This window comes from Dendropsophus ebraccatus, chromosome 7 (genome assembly GCF_027789765.1).
Source record: "Dendropsophus ebraccatus isolate aDenEbr1 chromosome 7, aDenEbr1.pat, whole genome shotgun sequence".
Classification (NCBI taxonomy): domain Eukaryota; kingdom Metazoa; phylum Chordata; class Amphibia; order Anura; family Hylidae; genus Dendropsophus; species Dendropsophus ebraccatus.
Genome location: NC_091460.1, coordinates 113,609,662 through 113,632,725, shown reverse-complemented (window position 1 = coordinate 113,632,725; position 23,064 = coordinate 113,609,662). Strand labels below are relative to the sequence as shown.

Sequence of the window (23,064 nt, the reverse complement as noted above, 5' to 3'; positions counted from 1 at the left end):
TTACAGATTTGGCATGGAATATTCTTTTTTTTTTTTTTTAAACAGAATATTGTTTGTGGGCATATATTTAACATACAGTAAAAACAAAAGGGTTGTCCGGAAAAAGTCATACTGTACTTAGCCATGTTGTTTGGGCTCTGGGGGACCTGTCGGTAACATATACTCACCTGTCCTGCTCCCTCGCCACAGCCGCTGTCAGCGTTTTGAAAATACCCAATAATGTGCTGCTCCCACTGGAAATGACCAGATCCTTAAAATAATAATTATTATCCTTTATTATTATGTTTAACCTATAAAAGGAGATCAGGAACCGACTTCCCTTTATATCCCGGGTAGCATTCTGCTACTATGTATACCAGAGGGCTGCCGATTTATGCACGACCGATCTCTGTGTTGGCATGAATTAACTCCTTAGATCCCACTTTCATATCTGAAAACGGACTCTAAGGGGTTTAAATCCTGTACCTACATTTGGTCCTCCTACTGGTCCCAATCACCACTGGCTCCGAAGGCCGCAAACCTCATACATATATGTGTGGGCTTTGCGGCCTGATCAACTGATAGAGGCTTCTTCTGCAGTATCTATCAGTCGATCACAAATAATACTGATCCTAGGTTTCCTATGAGAAAGTATAAAGAATCAAAAGTTTCCTTACAATAGTTCCCTATGGGGTCTTAAAATGTTATGTGATAAAATGAACAATAAACGTATGTTGAATTAAAAAAAAAACCCTCCCATAATAAAACTTTAAATCAACCCCCTTTCCCATATTTCAAAACAATAAAAAGTATAATCATAATAATAAATAATCAAATAAGCATATATTATATTTCTGCGTGCGTAATTGCTCTAACTATTAAGATATAATATCACTGATCGCATATGGTGAATGGAGTAAAAAAAAAATCCAAGTGACAAAAGTGTGAATTTTTGCTAAAAAAAAAAAAAATTATAAAAAAAGTTTGATCCAGACCAAAGTGGTACCAACAGACCATGGCACAAAAAAATGAGCCCTCATATAGCTCTATAGATGGAAAAATAAAAGGGTCTGAACAGGACTGTTTTAGGCCTATTCATTTTTTGGAAAATATTTGAATAATTTTTTAGGTTGGAAGATAAAATGAAACCAATATAAATAGAATATTGGTGAAAGTAAAGTCAGTAAATTAAACTGCGTAAAAATAAAAGCCCTCAAAATTACCAAAAAGTAATTTTTTCAGTTTTACACTACATGGAATTTTTTCCCATCTCGCCATGCATTTTGTAGCAAAATAAAAGGTGTCATTAAAAAGTAAATTTAGTTTAGCAAAAAATAAGCCAATTTTTTATGGAAAAATGAAGGAGTTCTAGAATGTGAGGAGCAAAAAAAATGAAAATACAAAAATGTAATCTAAAAAAAATATTGTAAAGGGGTATTCCCATCACAGAGATTAAGACTTCAGGATCTTCCATCAGCGTCTGGTTGCTATACATATGATGGGCTGGACAGTGAAATGTTGTTCCATGTACACATCTAGAGACACTGTACCACGGATTGTGTATTAGATGCTAGTGCACATATAGGACTGTCTCTAATCATATATAAAAGCTAGATAACATCTATGCAATTAAAAACCAAAATGGAGAACATTTCAGCTTCTCAACCACTTGTTTCTTCGTGCTAATATATATAACAGATTCCAGGGCCAGATCGATGAAGCACACTCCATTGTCTATGTAAGCAGATTGTTCTTGTCCTGCAGGTGCACTGTAATCCTCTAGCTAATGTTGTCTGGGAGAGATAGACTTCTGTTGAAGTGCCTCAGTTCATCAGCAGAGTTTCAGAGCTCAAGGTTAATATATCCGGCTTTTCGTGTGTGTCTTGGCAACCGCTTCCTCCCACATACATCCATTCTTGCAGCCAGGCACAATGCATACTTAAATAGTAAGGGCTCCATCTACTGGTCAAATAGTAGAGCACAACATGTCTGTCTCAGACCAGTTAGTTCACTATTTACTATTTTTTAAGGCTACATTCACAAGTTCAGTATTTTTTAGGACTGTATATGATGTCTGCAATTGTTTGCAATCTTCATCCACAAAAATTTTATCCATAACGCATCCGGACTGAATCCGTATTTTTTGCAAATCGGCAAGTTAAATAAGTGGGAATGGTTTGAAATTCTTACTCGTCTGTATTTTTTTTTACATCTGTAAAAATTAGGGATCTTGTAAAATTACAGACGCTCGCTTTGACTTCTATGAGACAATATGTGCCGTACTAGAGCTTGTCAGTAATTTTTGCAGATTGAGGATCTGTTAATATACAGACTTTGTGAATAGTCCAATTACGGACTAAACTGTGTATTAAGAGAAACAGATCGCTGATCTCAAGGAGACCAGCCAAAGATAACATTGCCAGCTGCTAGTGAAATATACTCACTTTACTTTCTTTTAAGTTTTCTATGTTTAATTCAAAGTTATACATATGGCCAAACTGTGCCCCATGCTCCTATTTGGTCTTATCTCTGTTTAAAATAAGAGCCCAAGCACAGGAAGTCTCAGTCCTTTGTGCGCTCACACAAGGGAAGACATCTGTCCATCATGCAGGTTGTATATCAGTTATCTTTGGCTAATTACATGATTAACTTTTGCTGATTATATTATCAGCTCTGCAGCTTACCAGAAGACAATGCTCTTTGTTATACAACAATTCAGTCAGTATAATGTCACTGTGTGGTTACAGAGGTTCTAGTGCTGTTACAGGAGAGCTGACCACACAATGCAAGCACCCCCAGGATTCTCTGCTACTGAATGTGGACACACAGCCGCTGTACACATGCGCAGTGAAAAGAGACACCTAGTGGCCATATGTATAACATTGATTTAATTAAAGAAAATTAAAAAAGAAAAAGCAAGTATATTGCAAAACTGCTTGTGATCACGACCCCTTCTGATTTCTTAAAAAAAACTTTTCGGGACACTGCATCTTTAAAGATTATCTACTTATCGGGCTCACAAAGTAAATATGTATCATTTATGTGAAGGAAACCGTGTCGTATATACTGTATGACTATATCAAACGTGTACACCTAGTCTTAAACAAGTTATATATATTTAATGTTAAACATTCCTGCTGGAACAGAGTCATATTTCTTAAATGCATTTTTTTTAAATATTGCGTCTCATGATGTTTAAATATTTAATCAGCGCTTATGAGTTATTCTCTTCAGGACCTTTGTTTTATTCTATATTATTAAAGAAATATTTCATACCTGTCTTGTGGCCTTAAGAAGCACAGTGTGCAATTGTCTTTGTGCTGTCATTGCACTAATAGATCTGGAGATTTTACTATTGCAGGGCACTCACACCATATCTTCTTACAAATGTTTGGAATATCACGCTGAACAGATTTCTCTGCATCTGCCTCGTCTTGCCATTTCGTTTCATGTTCATATGTTAAGAGTTTCAGAAGGACAGAACAACAACAGTTATTGAAAAAGAGGCTGTTTATGCATTAAATAACATTTTTTTAGGACTTCTGCAGTTGAAAATTGAATTGTATAAAAATGTTTCTAATGATATATTTTGATTTTACAGGAAAAGGTAATTTTCCTCTTTTAGACGCACAACTACTGTATTCGAACAGGTGCTCTCAGAGTGTTAAGATTGGAAGTCTACTTATGTATGTCATATGATAAATTTTACTTCCCTTAATAATAGGGGTTGAAAATTCTTAAAAATGTTAATTCTCTCAAGTTCTCAAAATTTCCCAATGACTGTCACTTTTACCAAATCTCAGACTGTCCCAAGGTCAGTAATAAGATTTCATAGATGTGGTCAGTGTCTGATCTCATTCTTCTAGGCTTTATGAAGAATGGCTTCTCCTTGCCCAAGTCCCTCTTGTACAGTGGCAGACTAGCATTAGACTGCCCATACTCTAAAGCAGGTTTTGCCTACAATTTCACGGCATTCTCCAGCAATCTCATAAAAAAATAAAATGCACGAAAAGCATATATGTGCGCTCACCGCCCCCCCCATGATTGAAACATTTTTGATTTGTTTACGCTGCTCCTACCCCAGATTCTCAGTTTTCTATCATGTAACCTGGCCGGGAAACTACATCTCCGAGCATGCGTGATGTGTGTAAACACAGTGTCTATCTATCTTGAAATAACAGTGTCTCCTTTCCCCATACTACTCAGGAGAGGATGTTGTTTCCCTTCCAGGTGATCTCTGTGTCATGTCAGTGGAGGGTAAGGTTACAGATGAGGTTTTACAGTTTGCCTGGTAACAGAAGAGAGATCATGTGACCACTGTCTCAGAAGGGAGGGGGAGGACAGAGGAGTGGAGACAGAGTGGACCAGGAAGTAAGGATTTTCAGCAGCTTCAGGGTGTGAGTCAGGATGTGCTGCAGACAGATGACACAATTGATGTAATAGAAACCAGCTACAGACAAGTTCAGATTAACCATAGTTCCCCTTTAATAAATGTAGGGCTCACCAGAACAAGGCAATCCATTATAGAGATATATCTTGAATACCAGTCAGGACTTTAAAGGGATTGTTCACCAAAATTTTTTTACTTCAAATCATCCAGTGCCAGGGATTTGTAATTTTCTTCTGTCAAAAAGTCTTAAGTCTTCCAATATCAGCTGCTGTAGGTCCTGCAGGAAGTGGTATTCTTTCCAGTCTGGAGAGCTGTAGAGGTTTTCTATGGGGATTTGCTACTGCTCTGGACAGTTCCTGACATGGACAGAAGTGGCAGCAGAGAGTACGGTGTCAGTTTGGAGAAAATACACCACTTCCTGCTGGATATTCAACAGCTAATAAGTATTGGAAAACTTTAGATTATTTTTTAAAGCAATAAATTACAGATCTCTGGCACTTTCTGACACCAGTTAATTTGAAAGATTTTTTTGCGAACAACCCCTTTTTAATATGACCCAAGACATTAGCAGTAGGTGGGCTACCATGAATGAATCTGAAAAATTAGAGGCCAAGTAAGTACCTTTATATTGTTCCTCAAACTATTCCTGAACTGAAAAAAATAGGAACCTAAATGTTCCTTTTACTAGCATTGCAATAAAATCTGACCCAAGTCAGAATAATACACAGCTATACAATGCTTGAACACAAACAATATAGTACCTGAACTAAATAGAGAACAGGAACTAGGTAGAGAGCAGGAACTAGGTAGAGAGCAGGAACTAGGAAGAAAACAGGAACTAGGAAGAAAACAGGAACTAGGTAGAAAACAGGAACTAGGTAGAGAGCAGGAACTAGTAGTAGAAAACAGGAACTAGATAGAAAGCAGGAACTAGGTAGAGAGCAGGAACTAGGTAGAGAGCAGGAACTAGGTAGAGAGCAGGAACTAGGTAGAAAACAGGAACTAGATAGAAAGCAGGAACTAGGTATAAAACAGGAACTAGGTAGAGAGCAGGAACTAGATAGAAAACCGGAAGTAGGTAGAAAACAAGAACTGGGTAGAGAGCAGGAACTAGGTAGAGAGCAGGAACCAGGTAGAGAGCAGGAACTAGGTAGAGAGCAGGAACTAGTAGTAGAAAACAGGAACTAGATAGAAAGCGAACTAGGTAGAGAGCAGGAACTAGGTAGAAAACAGGAATTGGGTAGAGAGCAGGAACTAGGTAGAAAACAGGAACTAGCTAGAGAGCAGGAACTAGGTAGAAAACAGGAACCAGGTAGAGAGCAGGAACTAGGTAGAGAGCAGGAACTAGTAGTAGAAAACAGGAACTAGGTAGAGAGCAGGAACTAGTAGTAGAAAACAGGAAGTAGGTAGAAAACAAGAACTAGGTAGAGAGCAGGAACTAGGTAGAAAACAGGAACTAGGTAGAGAGCAGGAACTAGGTAGAGAGCAGGAACCAGGTAGAGAACAGGAACTAGGTATAAAACAGGAACTAGGTAGAAAACAGGAACTAGTAGTAGAAAACAAGAACTAGGTAGAGAGCAGGAACTAGGTAGAAAACAGGAACTAGGTAGAGAGCAGGAACTAGATAGAGAGCAGGAACTAGTAGTAGAAAACAGGAACTAGGTAGAGAGCAAGAACTAGGTAGAAAACAGGAATTAGGTAGAGAGCAGGAACTAAATAGAGAGCAGGAACTAGTAGTAGAAAACAGTAACTAGGTAGAGAGCAGGAACTAGTTAGAAAGCAGGAACTAGTAGTAGAAAACAGGAACTAGGTAGAAAACAGGAACTAGGTAGAGAGCAGGAACTAGGTAGAGAGCAGGAACTAGTAGTAGAAAACAGGAACTAGATAGAAAGCGAACTAGGTAGAGAGCAGGAACTAGGTAGAAAACAGGAATTGGGTAGAGAGCAGGAACTAGGTAGAAAACAGGAACTAGCTAGAGAGCAGGAACTAGGTAGAAAACAGGAACCAGGTAGAGAGCAGGAACTAGGTAGAGAGCAGGAACTAGTAGTAGAAAACAGGAACTAGGTAGAGAGCAGGAACTAGTAGTAGAAAACAGGAAGTAGGTAGAAAACAAGAACTAGGTAGAGAGCAGGAACTAGGTAGAAAACAGGAACTAGGTAGAGAGCAGGAACTAGGTAGAGAGCAGGAACCAGGTAGAGAACAGGAACTAGGTATAAAACAGGAACTAGGTAGAAAACAGGAACTAGTAGTAGAAAACAAGAACTAGGTAGAGAGCAGGAACTAGGTAGAAAACAGGAACTAGGTAGAGAGCAGGAACTAGATAGAGAGCAGGAACTAGTAGTAGAAAACAGGAACTAGGTAGAGAGCAAGAACTAGGTAGAAAACAGGAATTAGGTAGAGAGCAGGAACTAAATAGAGAGCAGGAACTAGTAGTAGAAAACAGTAACTAGGTAGAGAGCAGGAACTAGTTAGAAAGCAGGAACTAGTAGTAGAAAACAGGAACTAGGTAGAAAACAGGAACTAGGTAGAGAGCAGGAACTAGGTAGAGAGCAGGAACTAGTAGTAGAAAACAGGAACTAGGTAGAGAGCAGGAACTAGTAGTAGAAAACAGGAAGTAGGTAGAAAACAGGAAGTAGGTAGAAGACAAGAACTAGGTAGAGAGCAGGAACTAGGTAGAAAACAGGAACTAGGTAGAGAGCAGGAACTAAATAGAGAGCAGGAACTAGTAGTAGAAAACAGTAACTAGGTAGAGAGCAGGAACTAGTTAGAAAGCAGGAACTAGTAGTAGAAAACAGGAACTAGGTAGAAAACAGGAACCAGGTAGAGAGCAGGAACTAGGTAGAGAGCAGGAACTAGTAGTAGAAAACAGGAACTAGGTAGAGAGCAGGAACTAGTAGTAGAAAACAGGAAGTAGGTAGAAAACAGGAAGTAGGTAGAAAACAAGAACTAGGTAGAGAGCAGGAACTAGGTAGAAAACAGGAACTAGGTAGAGAGCAGGAACTAGGTAGAGAGCAGGAACCAGGTAGAGAACAGGAACTAGGTAGAAAACAGGAACTAGGTAGAAAACAAGAACTAGGTAGAGAGCAGGAACTAGGTAGAAAACAGGAACTAGGTAGAGAGCAGGAACTAGGTAGAGAGCAGGAACCAGGTAGAGAACAGGAACTAGGTATAAAACAGGAACTAGGTAGAAAACAAGAACTAGGTAGAGAGCAGGAACTAGGTAGAAAACAGGAACTAGGTAGAGAGCAGGAACTAAATAGAGAGCAGGAACTAGTAGTAGAAAACAGTAACTAGGTAGAGAGCAGGAACTAGTTAGAAAGCAGGAACTAGTAGTAGAAAACAGGAACTAGGTAGAAAACAGGAACCAGGTAGAGAGCAGGAACTAGGTAGAGAGCAGGAACTAGTAGTAGAAAACAGGAACTAGGTAGAGAGCAGGAACTAGTAGTAGAAAACAGGAAGTAGGTAGAAAACAGGAAGTAGGTAGAAAACAAGAACTAGGTAGAGAGCAGGAACTAGGTAGAAAACAGGAACTAGGTAGAGAGCAGGAACTAGGTAGAGAGCAGGAACCAGGTAGAGAACAGGAACTAGGTAGAAAACAGGAACTAGGTAGAAAATAGGAACTAGTAGTAGAAAACAAGAACTAGGTAGAGAGCAGGAAATAGGTAGAAAACAGGAACTAGGTAGAGAGCAGGAACTAGATAGAGAGCAGGAACTAGTAGTAGAAAACAGGAACTAGGTAGAGAGCAGGAACTAGGTAGAAAACAGGAACTAGGTAGAGAGCAGGAACTAAATAGAGAGCAGGAACTAGTAGTAGAAAACAGTAACTAGGTAGAGAGCAGGAACTAGTTAGAAAGCAGGAACTAGTAGTAGAAAACAGGAACTAGGTAGAAAACAGGAACTAGGTAGAGAGCAGGAACTAGATAGAGAGCAGGAACTAGTAGTAGAAAACAGGAACTAGGTATAGAGCAGGAACTAGGTAGAAAACAGGAACTAGGTAGAGAACAGGAACTAGATAGAGAGCAGGAACTAGTAGTAGAAAACAGGAACTAGGTAGAGAGCAGGAACTAGTTATAGAGCAGGAACTAGTAGTAGAAAACAGGAACTAGGTAGAGAGCAGGAACTAGGCAGAGAACAGATGGATTGCAGTAGGAAAGTATATAGGTGTGAGAATGAGCCACTAGGTACGTTCCCTGAAAAACCACCCTAATGCACCATACTTGGCAAATAGAGTAACCCCCCCCCCCATAGGGGTGCCCCACACAGGAACCTTTCCCTATTAGGCCATAACTGTCCCTTTCTTCCATACACATTTCCTCTTTTGATATTACAAGGATTTTGCATGCTGGGACTGTTACATTGCAGACCTGCCCAGCCAATCAGTGACTGAGACAGGACTCCTCTGAAGCCGCTGATTGGCTGGGCAGGCCTGCAATATGCCGTGCCGTGACCTGGAAACAGCCAAACAGGAAAGAAAGTGGCTACAAAGTGTAACAAAGACACCTTAAGTGCCTGTGCTTATAGTCCTTTAGGGGAATATACTGAAACACAGAGTGCCTGTGCCTGTAACCTTTTAGGGTCTATCTATACATGTATGCTGTTTATAGAACCCCACACCTATGAACGCAAGAGTCCCCCCAATAAAATTAACAGTTGTCTCTCCAAAACGTTGGTCATAACCGACCCATTGCACATACAGTACATAAATGGTAAGTTATCATTCCCAATGATCAGACCTGTCAGGTCCTTAGATGAGATGACCCAGTGTGTGGCTGTCCCTGCATGGGCAGAGTGGCAAGAGAGCTCCTGCATTCAGGCCACGAAGGGGTGTACTTGGGTTGCAGCAATGCTTAGATCAGTACAGGGGAGCGCCGCATCAAGGGGCCCGGTGGCCCACTCCTGCAATACACTAGGCCCCCTGAGCTGCCATCATTTTCAGCACCAGATGGCTCAGCAGCCCTCCTGGGTTCTGCAAATATCCCTTTATCTACAAGCACTCCTGAGGAGCATTTGCAGTCATGCACATATGACTGGACTTGACAGATTAGTGGTCAGTCAGGAGGTGGGGGGGGGGGGCAATCAAAAGTTTGCTATGGGGCCCAGCCATTTTGAATTACGCCCCTAGATCAGTGATACCTGTCAACTAAACATCCACATGAATGCCAGGACCCAAGGTTTCACAGAAAAATCGCCTAGAGCATCACACTGTAATGGCTAGCTTCCCTTCTTCCCGTAGTACATCCTGGGGCTATCTCTTCCCCAGGTAAGTGATGACCCAGCTATCCACATGAAGAAAATGCCACTCATCTGAACAGGCCCCTATTTCATTGCTTCCTCTTCTATTCCTGCTGCTGATGTGCTCACTGTAGGCACTTCGGACAATGAACGGGCTCAGCATTTGCACAGAGACCGGTCTGCAGTTTCCCAGCTCCGTATACAACGAGCTGCAATGCAGTGTCTGATTGTATAATCAGTCTGACTGTATGTGAACATAGCCTAACAGTGAGAAGCGATGACAGCAAGAATAAAATAAATTGTGGATATAACAGACATGTTACTGAAAATACAAATGTATTATTTTACTATCCTGTAGTATATATGGACGGTGTACAACGGAACGGAGTTCGGAATTTCCAGACATCATGATTGGTTATGATGCCATAGGCCCAAAACTAATTAAATCTTCACATTCTAACAGTAGTGCGAAGATTTAAACAATTTTGAAGCTCCCGGCATCATAATGAACAATGATGCAGTGAACTCTGTACTCCATTCCGTTGCACACTGTCAGCATATTCTGACCACGCACGGAGCATGTAAGTAAGACCTCCTTAGGGGGCTGGGTGTTGCCTATTAGCAGTAAGAAGAGAGAATGCAGTTTACTCCTTAACATATGTTCAGACATTGATCAGTGGAATAAAGTCATAGAGCAACTGGGAACACCCTGTCCAGAGTTCATGAAAAAACTCCAGCCAACAGTTCGGAATTATGTGGAAAATCGGCCCAAATACGCTGGTCTCACCTTCCCAAAACTTTTTCCAGATTCTCTATTTCCAGCAGATTCTGAGCATAATAAACTCAAAGGTAGGTGTATAAAATGTATGACACCATCATTATTGTACAGCAGATGTTCTGTATGAATGAGATACACTGTGATGAGCGAGCATGCTCAGTCGGACATCGGGGTGCTCAATTGAGCCCGATGCTCAGCCAAGTACCTTGTGTTGCTTGGATGCCCTTAACCCCATGGGGAGGGAGTGCTGCAGCCGCTTGAAGACCGCAGTGGTAAGTATTATTTTACCCCCCCCCCCCAACAAAGCACTCTGGCCACCAGGGGGTTAACTTAACCCCCTGTGGGCCAGACTGTCACTTGGTTAAACTGAAAGCTTACAAAGTACTCACTGGAGGCACCTTGTTAGGTAAACCAAATGAGGTAGAAGCACATTTTTTTTACGTTAGCAATAAAAATCCTATCCCCATGCCTCCAGTTTTCTTCCAAATGCTAAAAAAAAGGGGTCTGTGGAGTCTCAAAACCAGGGAATAGCCAGATATCCCTTCTGGGAAGGAAACCTGTTGCCAGGGGGCGGCTCCTAGTGAGGAGATCAGGGGGTGGCCCCTATACGTCAAAGTCTAACTCAGTTGTGAGTTTAATGACATGAAAAGGGAAATACCAAAGCTAAGCGTCGGTGTGGAGTAGGATTCTGCCCCCCTTTTATTGCATTTTTTTTTGGGGGGGGGGCTGGGGGGCAATGTATCAATGGAGATTCATGAACGAGTAATCCATTGGATTTTTTTACTGATCTCCCTAAGCTCAGTTTTCTTTCAAATAAGGCTTTAAAGGGGTACTCCGATGTCAGGTTAAAAAAGAATGTGGCAGAAGCCTATAGCATTGTATATCTGACAACTCCAGTTCTAAAACCACCAACATCCATTTGTGTGGGTTTCTAGTTCTCACTCTTCTCTCACACTACTTACTGGTTGAGCAGTTACTTGGTACATCTTTTCCCAGAATGCATTACTTAGCCCTTCATCACAGCCTTCTCGCCAACCCTACTCCCCTCCCACAGCACCCTAAATGGTTAAAAGAGTAGTTCAGCAAAAAAAAAAAAAATTCTTTTAAATCAACTGGTGCCAGAGATTTGTAATTTGATCCTATTAAAAAAAATCTCAAGTCTTCAAGTACTTATCAGCTGCTGTATGTCCTGCAGGAAATGGTGTATTCTTTCCAGTCTGGAGAGCAGGAAAGGTTTTCGATGGGGTTCTGCTGCTGCTCTGGACAGTTCCTGACATGGACAGAGGGGACAGCAGAGAGCACTGTGTCAGACTTGAAAGAATACACCACTTAAATTACGTATGGGGGCAAAATTATGAAAATTGGGTCACTGTTCCCAATACTAAATCTTCTTGTACTGTTGTTACATTATCACGTCCATATTCATCTATTTGTCCATATCAATGACTGAAATCATATTGCTGCCATTGTTTCTCATTCAGCCAGCCAAGCAAGAGACCTCCTATCAAAGATGCTAGTGATTGACCCAGCAAAGAGGATATCAGTGGATGAGGCACTACAACACCCCTACATAAATGTTTGGTATGACCCTGCGGAAGTTGAAGCGGTAAGACTTTGTATTCTCCTTTGTAAAGAATCAGTAGATATAGACCGGCCACCAGGGCCATTACCAACACATGATACTATGTATCTGTAATCTAGCATCATGGTTTTATTAGGTTGGCTTTGTTTGCTTAAGTATCTGACTGAAAGTGTTACCAGGAGGAACTATCTGTAGTCTACAAGATCATGTCGTTTATAATTGGGAATATACACAGCAATGAGCAGAAACACTGGCTTTCATCTATATATCTATTAAGATCTATTAGTCCCCATCTGTTAGGCTAGGTTTTTTTATCCGTTTAAAAAAAAAAAAAAAACATGTAAAAAATGGATAAATGTGTGTGCATCTGTTTTGATCTGTTTTTCCATTGAATTCCATTATAAGGCTATGTTCACACAACGTATATTTTTGTAAAACCACAGTCGTTGTACAACGGCCGTGGATATTACGAAAATATACGTTACCTTGCCGTCTATGGGATCCTGGTGGAGCGTATACACATAGAATATGCTCCGTCCGGGATCCCTCACGGCACCGCAAACAACTGACATGTCAGTTTTCTGCAGCCGCTATTCATTGAATAGCGGCCGCAGAAAACCCTGTCAGTGCACACTGTGGAGCGAGAGGCTCCGGCCGTACGCTCCATAGTGTGCTGTGGGGGTTTCTGATGTGGGTGCGCACAAATGCGCCCGCATCAGGACTCTGCGGCATTAAAGATAATCTTTTCAGGGATGATCTTTTCAGAGACCGGCCGTTGTGTGACCCGGCAAGGTCACGGAACGGACGGTCTCATACTTAGTCTGCACAAAAACGTACTTATACGTATGTAAAAACGTAGTCAACCTCATTTTTGTGCCCGTTAAAAAAAACGATCCGTTTTGATCCGTTTTTTTAAATAATTGAATTCAATGGAAAAACGGATGGAAAAAACGGATTGCAAAAACGTAGTGTGAACCCAACCTTACATGGGTGGTCATTCAAGGGAATACCGGTTTGTATTGTATTGTAGCCTCCTCTGGTGATAACAAGCTGAAGACAGAAACAATAGTGATCAGGTGAGGTATATATAAAAAGAGGTTGTCTTTTCGCTGTTTTTTATTTCTATAGCACTGACATATTCTGTAGCACTGCATAGAGAATGTCTCGTCCGTGTCATCATTGGAACTAATTCTAACCTCAAACCCAAAGAAACAAACATGAGAACTTACAGTACAAACCCCACAAAGTCTATAGTGTTCTATACCCTTCAGTTGCCATTGCAAAACCTATGTGTAAATTAGGGGTCATCCATTATGGCAGCCATTGTGGTTCTATAGGAGATGTTTCCACAAATTTGTTTTAATCTACTGAATAAGAAGTCTGTCTCTTTATTGAAGGGATACTCCAGAGGGAAAAAACATTTACATTAACTGGTGCCAGAAATGTATAAAAATTTTAAAATTGATTTCATTTAAAAAAAAAAATTCAAGTTTTCCAGCACTTTTCAGCTGCTGTATGTCCTGCAGGAAGTGATGTATTCTTTCCAATCTGACACAATGCTCTCTGCTGCCACCTCTGTTTCTGACAGGAACTGTCCAGAGCAGTAGAAATTTTCTATGGAGATTTGCTGCTGCCATGGCCAGAGGTGGCAGCAGGGAGCAATGTGTCAGACTGGAAAGAATACCCCACTTACTGCAGAACATACAGCTGCTGATAAGTACTGAAAGACTGGAGATTTTTGAATAGACGTAATTTACAAATCTGCATAAACTTTCTGACACCAGTTTATTTGAAATAAATTAATACATTTCTCTGGAGTACCCCTTTAAGTTATACAGAGGAGAGCCATTTCTGAGAAAACTCTCGCTGAATCATGGCAATTATAGCATGTAGCTGTAAACATCACGAAATCCCTTAGTGAAATGTGACAGCAGCAAACAAAAGAGCGTAAAATGTTTGTATGTTACGGAGGGATTCAAATGTCTAGATGACCCCTCGTAGTGTAAAATGTGTGTGTGACATTTCAATAAATGGGATCAGCAGGACATCAAAGGTGACGCATTTTATAGAGAACATAGAAAAGCTTTGAATACGGTTTCCTCAAGTGATGGAATATATTTTCCTAGGCAAAAAAAAAAACGAGACAGCACACAGGACGAGACTTGGATGAATGTGGTCCCTTGGTCCCCGTCTCATCTCATTATTGCCTTTGCAGCCTACACAGATGGCATTACATTATATTTTTAGCACATAGCACTGAAATAAATGAGAGTGTTCATTACATAAATGTCACACAAACAGATCATCATGAGACACACGACTGAGTGTTGCTTCTGGAACTTGTTTTTGCTTAGATTCTTAACTAGAATTCAGTTGAAATTTAATTTTTGTTTTTTTTTAATCAACCAGGGAGTTTTGCGGTGTACTCTGTTTATTTAAAAAGAAAAAGTTTTATGTGTTTATATCAATGTTATATATATAGCCACTAGGTGTCTCCCTTCACTGCACATATATACAGCTGCTGCACGCCCACATTCAGTACCAGAGAATCCTGGGAGTGCTTGCACTGTATGGTCAGCTCTCCTGTCATTCAGCACCAAAACCTCTGTAACCACTCAGTGACATTATACTAACTGATTTATTACATAACAAAAAGAATTGTCTTCTGGTAAGCATGCAAACCTTATAATATAATTAGTAAAAGTTAATAATATAATTAGCCTCAGTAATTGCCCTCAGCTAATATACAACCTGCATAATGAACAGGTGTTTTTCCTTGTTTGAGCACAAAGGACTGGGACGTCCTGTGTTTCTGTAGAGAAAACACAATTGCCACAGAGGGAACATGGACCACAGTTTGATCATATGTGTAACGTTGATTTAAACATAGAAAATGTAAAAAGGAGTATATTGCAAGCAAGCAGGTTCGGGCCAGTGAACGTGCTGATATAAGCCAGCCGCTATTTACCTTAAGACCGCAGTGCCGCTGTTCATACTCTTGTGGGGTCCGGTACTGGGCAGATTTTGCATTATTGCTGATATGCTAATTAGCGTGTTCCAAGCATTTGGGGTGTTCCCTGTCCGGCCGGAGCACCCGCTCGGCCTGCCTAGCTTGCCCTCCCGGCCCGCCCGCCCACTATGCATATTCATATACGCATAGTTAGGCCGCTTGTTACGGGCTGCTCCCTGCACATGCGCAGTAACAAGCAGCCTAACTATGCAAATATGAATATGCATAGTGGGCGGGCCGGGAGGGCAGGCTAGGCGGGCCGAGCGGGTGCTCCAGCCAGACGGGGAACGCCCAAAATGCTCGGAACCCGCAAATTAGCATATCAACAATCATCCAAAATCTGCCCAGTACCGGACCCCACAAGAGTATGAACAGCGGCACTGCGGTCAATAGCGTCTGGCTTATATCAGCACGTTCACTGGCCCGAACCTGCTGATAGTGCCGCTTTAATATACTGTAGTTTTCAATGGGATATCTAGAATGTTCAATAATAACATAATCACATCACATATTTATATCAGGTTTTATTATTTTTAAAAATCTTGAAATCTGGGTATTAGTGCAGTCATAAGAGGTTGGCACTTTGTTGTATAGGCTGGGTTAGAGTCAACAGAGGGCAGAGCAATTAAAGTGATATTGTCACCCCCTTACTCTGTGTTCAGTTCTCCACACCATCCTCAAGCTAAGATGCTGCACATATACCTGTCTTGTCTGTGTTTTCTTTCTGTTCTAAAATCACTTCATTTCATCAGTGGACAATGTCACTTTACGGCTTTACGTCAGTTAGGCAGAAAGAGAGAGGGCCAATTGCCGTAAGGCGCCTAGTTGACACTGTCCACCTATCACATGAAGCTAGAGTAAGGGGGGGGGGCACTATCACTTTAATGACTATATATGACGGAATAACAACAGTATACACACAGATAAACAGCTAACCTGAGAAGGTGCTAAGGGACTCTCGTTGATCTAATAATGGCCTGTAGTAAGTTTAGGGCTTACTTGGAAGTATGGATGGTCCAAACCTGGTTCGGTTCGGGTTCGTATGAACCCGAACTCTCGGTAATGATTCCCGCTGTCTGCCCGCTCCGTGGAGAGGGTGGATATAGCGGGAGGACCGCCTGGAAAACTGCGATACAGCCATAACCATAGGCTGTATCCCAGTTTTCCAGGCGGTCCTCCCGCTGTATCCACCCGCTGCACGGAGCGGGCAGACAGCGGGAATCTGATGCCGAGCGTTCGGGTTCATACGAACCCGAACCTCGGCAAATTCGGACCATCCCTACTTGGAAGTCTTAAATAATGCATTTTATTTCACTTCACTTCAATGATTTTCTGATGTGCGAAGGGTTTGTAGTGTATTACTATTATTAGTTATAGACAGTAGGAAAGGAACAGAGGCAATGAAATGAGGATGAGACTACACAGAGTTTGTTTGTGGTCTGTTTCCATGGAGATACAAAGGTTTGTATTTGAGAGGCAGACACTAAAATCAAGACTATATTTAACTAAAGAATAATTCCTAATGTGTCTCCTATTTGTCTTTCCATAGATGTTATTGTTTAATCATTTAAATCTTTAAAACGCACCAATTACTTTACATAAATCTATAATATGGGGGAGATTTATCAAACATGGTGTAAAGTGAAACTGGCTCAGTTGCCCCTACCAACCAATCAGATTCCACCTTTTATTTTCAAAAGAGTCTGTGAGGAATGAAAGGTGGAATCTGATTGGTTGCTAGGGGCAACTGAGCCTGTTTCATTTTACACCATGTTTGATAAATCTCCCCCAGTGTCTTTAGGCTAGAAATTTCAAGACTGTGGGCAGCCGATGAATTCTGCCCAGTTGTTGCTGTAAATTAATTTCTTTACTCATTTTAGAATATCATTACTGTCCCGTTTCAAAACATACAATTTTTTCTTAATAGAAACTAATATTTCACATCCACATTATTAGGGATATAAAGTGTTACAGTGCTCTTATTTTTTATTATTTAGCATTTATTCTGTAGTGCTAAATAAAGTTGCAGTTTTATAAAATAAAAATTCACTTAGTTCAACTGGTGTCAGAAAGTTACACAAATTTGTTAAATACTTCTATTTAAAAATCTCAAGTCTTCCAGTACTTAACAGCTGCTTTATGTCCTCCAGAAGTGGTGTTTTCTTTCGAGTGTAACAAAATGCTCTCGGCTGCCATCTCTGTCAGTGACAGGAACAGTTAATTACTTTTATTTAAAAATATCAATTCTTGCAGTACTTATCAGCTGCTTTATGTCCTGCATGAAGTGGTGTATTCTTTCCAGTATGACACAGTGCTTTCTGCTGCTCCCTCTGTCTGTGACAGGAACTGTCCAGAGCAGTAAAGGTTTATTATGAGAATTAGCTACTGCTCTGGACAGTTCTTGTCACAGACAGAAGTGGCAGCAGAGAGCTCTGTGTCAGACTGGAAAGAAAACACTACTTCCTGTAGGACATACAGCAGTTGATAAGTATTGTAATATTAGAAAATTTTAAACAGAAGTAAATTACAGATGTGTAACTTTCTGACATCAGGTGATTTGGAAACAATTTTTGAAGTATCCCTTTAAGGAAGTAGGAAATTGGTTAACAATAATTTATAACTTGTGTTCAGTATGTTTTTAGTAAAACTTTGTCCTACTACATTTACTTACTGGTTACAAGACAGTAAATGTTTGTGTAATTGAGATAGCTTCTCACTGTGGTATAGGCATTGATAGTAATGGTCTAGAAGAAGAATATACAATATGAATCTGTATATATAGTCCCTCTTGTAATCTATTGCCCATTAGGCAGCCCAGATATACTGGTAATGTACGTGAAGCCCTATCTCACCAATTTTTCTTGGTTAATGTGAATTATTCTACAGATTATATAATGCCCTGTTATTTTCAAGAATAACATCAATTACTGTATGTAGAATCTTAAGGACCATGTTCTTCTATTACTTCTTTTCCATCTGTAAACTATGCTACTGCAAAAATGACAAAAGCGCCACAATCTAGACTATCTAGACAATCTAGTGCCTATATAATTCCAGATATTTATCCATGTGCATTACATGAATGAAGTTTATGGGGGAGATTTAACAAGACCAGCTGTATGTCAAGCTTAGCTAATACCCCACCCATGTATCCCGCACCAGATATATTGAGAGAGGCATGCCCCCCAATAAACCCAGCACACCTGAGGCTGTTAGCATTGGAAATCTATGCCGTATCCGAGCTAGTATAGATCTCCACAATGCCTGTTTGCTTGCATGACACATTGGACACAGGAGGAGGTCATAGCCCGCTCCTTGCCTGCCACGACCTTTGTACACCCATCGGGTAAGGAGGGCACAGATCATCAAAAAGTCACCTATTTTTGCACAAACCAGGTGAGTTGTAAATTCTTGCCAATCTGCATCTGGTTTAGCTTTAAAGGGATTGTCCCAGATAAAATTGATAGCCTATCCACAAGATAGTTGATCAGCAGGGTGCCAATACCTGACTTCCTACAATAGTGCCTACACTCTTGTGAGGACGGAACCACAAGCAGTTGGCTCTTTTCCCTGTGTAGTCGTGGCATCAGATTACTGTAGCCTTGGCTTTTATTGAAGTAAATAGGAGCCAAGGCCAAAGAGCTTAGTTTTCACTGTTGTGTGAGCACTGAACTGTAGATGAGCGGTGAAGTCAGGAACCCCGCCGATCAACTATTAATTGCTATCCTGTGATTGTTTCCCTGGAAAACCTCTTTAAGTGAGAAGTCCAGTGTTTTTAAAATGTGTCAGCCGGCAGGGTGGAAAATAATAAACAACCACTACTTACCTCTCCCCGTGCCCTGGAAGGCACTGGGACCCCCACCAGAAGCCATTGTCATCAGGACTCTGGTAAAAATACCCAACCCGGTTGATGGATAGCCCCGTCAGCCAATCAGTGACTGCAGCGCTGTCCAGCCCCAGTCACTGCCAGCTAATTTTTTTTTTTTTTTTTAAAAAGCTGGACTTCTCCTTAAATACCCCCTCCTACTGTATACCCCCCCCTTCCCCCACAGTATTCTTGTATAGTTGATCTAATAGTACATGTTAATATTACAACTGATATTGTAAGTTATTTTCAGGTCTAAATTTGAGATTTAAAGCAAATGTACCATTAGTATATTCGCTTTAAGTTTGGCACATGGATAGAACGGCGCCAGGAAGCTGGTGTTGCGGTCCTTTTTTTTTAAGCGTGACCTGGTTCCTGCATACGGCGCAGTTCTATTCCTGGGCACTGGCCGGGGGAGAAGCACTGGAGGGGGCCGCCCCACGCCCAGTGGGAGAAAACCCCCCACCCCTCTATGACACGGCTCCATTGATACGTCATAAAAGGACTGGAAGTTTCCTCCCAATGGGGGTGGGCCAGCGCCCCCTTGCCGGCGCTGTTCTATCCATGTGCGAGGCTTAAAGTGAATGTACTGATGGTACATTTGCTTTAAATCTCAGGTTTAGACCTGAAAATAACTTACAATATCAGTTGTAATATTAACATATACTATTAGGTCAACTATACAAGAATACTGCAGGGGGAGGGGGCATATACAGCAGGAGGGAGTATTTAAGGAGAAGTCCGGCTTTTGAAAAAATTTTCAGCCGGCAGAGGCAGGGCAGGATCATGGTCATACAGTACCTACATACCTGAATTTTTATTCCCCAAGCAGTTTTTCATGTAAATTAACATGCATGGTTCTTACACAATCTTACCTTATTGTAAAAACTTCCTTGGTAAATGTGTAGATGTATTTCTCCTATCCCATCAGTCAGAGAAGAGGAGCCCATGGTGCTGAAAAATGAAATAACTCCGATATTGGAATTTTCCTCTTCCAAGCATTGACAGTCTTTTCCAAACTTTCAAATATCGCATTTTAAAAGCGGCCCTATTGTTCAGCATAAATACTTTAGATGTCTGCAACAAAAACTAGAACCGAGTATAAAGATTTTCCAGAGACTCTCACTGATCTAGCCATCATTCCTTCTCGTACATCTACAATGATTTATAAATGTCACATCAGCCGTGATACGGAGAGAATAGTTTCTCAGAAACTCATTTTTATTCAAGGTTCTTTGATGTGCAGCGCCGCAGCGATCCAAGTAGTATTTTCTCTTCTTTGTTATTTGTCCTTTTATATTGAATTATTTACTAACACTAAATTATAGGCACATAGAAACAAGTAGACTGTGTGGCACATATATGAATGTGTGTATTTCCATGAACCTGAGATCAGTTTGCCATTGCTATATGCTGCTGCTGTTTTCTGGTAAAATTCTGGCTAGGTCATAAACCCCAGGGAACCATTGTTAAGCATTTTACAGTAACACTTTAAGTGTTAAAGAGGCAGTGTTGCGAAAAAATAAAAATAAAATTAAGACGTCAACAGGGGTTGTGATGGCAAGCAGTATGCTCTACTTATTTATTTATTTTGTTACGTTTTTTATTTTTAAATCAGTGTTATACATATGGCCACTAGGTGTCTCCCTTTACTGCGCATGTGTACAGCTGTTCCACGTCGGTATTCAGTAGCAGGGAATCCTGGGGGTGCTTGCATTGTATAGTCAGCTCTCCTGTCACACAGCACCAAAACGTCTGTAACCACACAGTGATATTATACCGACTGAATTATTACATAACAGAGAGCATTGTCTCCTGGTAAATTGCAGAGCTCATAATATAATTAGTTAAAGTTAATAATATGATTTTCCTAAGTTATTGCCATTGGTTGATATACAACCTGCATGATAAACAGGTGTCTTTTCTTGTGTGAGTGTACAAAGGACTGGGACTTCCTGTGTCTGGTCTCTTATTTTGAACAGAGAAAAGACCAAATATCGACACGGAGTGGGCATGGAGCACAGTTTGGCCACATGTATAACATTGTTTTTAACATTGAAAACTGTGAACGAGCGGCCGGTCTCTGCCCGGATCATCGAATGATCTTTCCGGCCGCAGGGTTCTGATGTGAGCACATCAGAGCGCGCCCGCATCAGAACCTCCCACAGCACACAATGAAGCAAGCGGCCGGAGCCAGAGCCATGTCAGTTATTTGCGGCGCGCACAGGATCCCGGCCGGAGCGTATACGATGTGTATATGCTCTGGCCGGGATCCTATTGAAGTAGAGGTTTTGTTCCACCCCGCACAAAGTACGGCCATTGTTGCGAATGGCAACAACGGCCGTACTTTTACGTAGTGTGAACATAGCCTTAAAGAGTATATTGCAAAACTGCTTGCGATCACAACCTCTGTTGAAAAAAAAAATGGTGACAGGTACACTTTAATTCCAGTTAGTGGAGCAGAAGGCACTGCTTTGTGATTATTTATCATTATTGCTGTGTAAGTGCCAAACCCTTACAGGTAATTCTCAGTGGGAGACCCTGTGATATTGACAAATGTTATTTTCCTGTGCTGGTACTGTAGAGGGGCATAGTTCTGAGAGGGCACCACCCCTCTGCTATTATTAATAGACCTACTTGTATTTTGCCGCTATATTGAAGTGTGAATTGTTGTAGGTGTCTACTGTAAAATAAACAGGCCGTATAAACATCTATAAATATACAAGTAATCAGAGTTATATCCTGAACTTACATCTGTACGTTTTTTCTACATTACATTTTTATCTATAAACTATTCAATCAATGCTCTATAATATGATGTATATATAGTCTCCTTTTTTATTCTCCCCTTCTTGAGCATAGACTATAAGGACAATTGTTTTAGCAAAGGGCTGAGGCTCTGGCCTCTTTATCTGTGTCTGGGAGGTACTATACTAGAAACTCTATTGTAAGCAAGGTGGGAAAGATTGGTCTGAGCCCCAGCAGTCATTGCAAGTGTTTTTATGTTCCTAGTTTAAGTGTTACCATTTTGACATGAAAAGTAAAAAAAAACAAAAAACAAAAAAAAAAAACCCAGAAAATAGTTTACAGACCAGTGAAAATAAGTAATACAATCAAATGTATATTGCCCCAAAGCTGCAGAGTTTTGTGTTATGCATTATATGATTTCGTTCACTTACCCAACCCATTCTCCTCCATTTTCAGCCTCAGGACCCTGTGAGGGAGAGATGGAATGGACAATCAGTCAAAACACAGAATAATGAAAAGGTTATATTCTACGTTTGTAAAAATGCAATTTGTTCAATGTTGAATTATAGACTCAGGCTGTAATATTAGTTAAGCAGGACACAGTCATACCATGTAATATGTAATACTTAGTTTTTTTTTAAATGTTATGGGCATAGAAAATACCCCTATGCATGATGTTCACATACTGTACATTTAGCAGAACAAATTTAGTTTTTTTTTAGTACTTTAGTTTTAGTATTTCTTCGGATCTACAGCTTATCTTTGATCATTATATTGCAGTTTACAGCTACTGTTAAACACAGGTTACTTACATCCTTATGATTGGGTTTAATGTATAAACAGTATATAGTAATCTCCTGAGCGCCTTTTTAAATGTTGAATTTTTAATGCAACTCTTGGAAAACAGATCTTCCACTGCAATAAAGAATGTTAGTTAATGAACATAGATTTGAGGATATTTTCAGATTAAAACAAAACAAATTCACTTTAAGGAGTCCTTCAGACTACCTATTGAACCATTTTGATAACCAATACGATAAGCATTGGGTCAGATGTGTTTGGACTCAGAAGATGAGAAATTTGATCTTGCTCTTCTGTAGCTCTTAAGGTCCCAATACAGCTTAGACTTTAGATGGCCGACCCCTCCTGGTGGATTTGGCTATCAATCTAAGATGTATGGGGCACTCTCAAACAACCACTGACAGATGATTTCAGTGGTTATAGGGGTCAAGTGTGATGGATTATCACAACCGACCCCTTTGTTTCAAGAGAGATAAGCTGCAGTGAGTGCTCTCTGGCTGTTGCTTACCCCTCTCCATAGAGAATACACGAACACTCGGCCATGCCAAACGTTCCTCTGTTTGGGGAAGAATTATTGAAAGTGTATGGGGACCTTTAATGTATAGAAAAGGGCAGTGGCTTGTCTTTCCACAAACAAAAGGATTAGACATGTTTAATTCTACCAGCCTAATGTGAGGTT

The 23,064-nt window shown here is 40.6% G+C and overlaps 1 protein-coding gene across 5 annotated transcripts in view; it reads left to right on the top strand.

Annotated features, from left to right (window-relative positions):
- Positions 1-23,064, top strand: part of MAPK10 (mitogen-activated protein kinase 10) — a 160,507-nt gene that overhangs the window by 118,297 nt on the left and 19,146 nt on the right. For all 5 annotated transcript variants that reach the window (XM_069976725.1, XM_069976724.1, XM_069976726.1 and 2 more), the window contains 3 exons: positions 10,268-10,450; positions 11,861-11,985; positions 22,041-22,103. In XM_069976725.1, the coding sequence (XP_069832826.1) occupies positions 10,268-10,450; positions 11,861-11,985; positions 22,041-22,103 (371 nt within the window). The remainder of the gene's footprint in view (positions 1-10,267; positions 10,451-11,860; positions 11,986-22,040; positions 22,104-23,064) is intronic.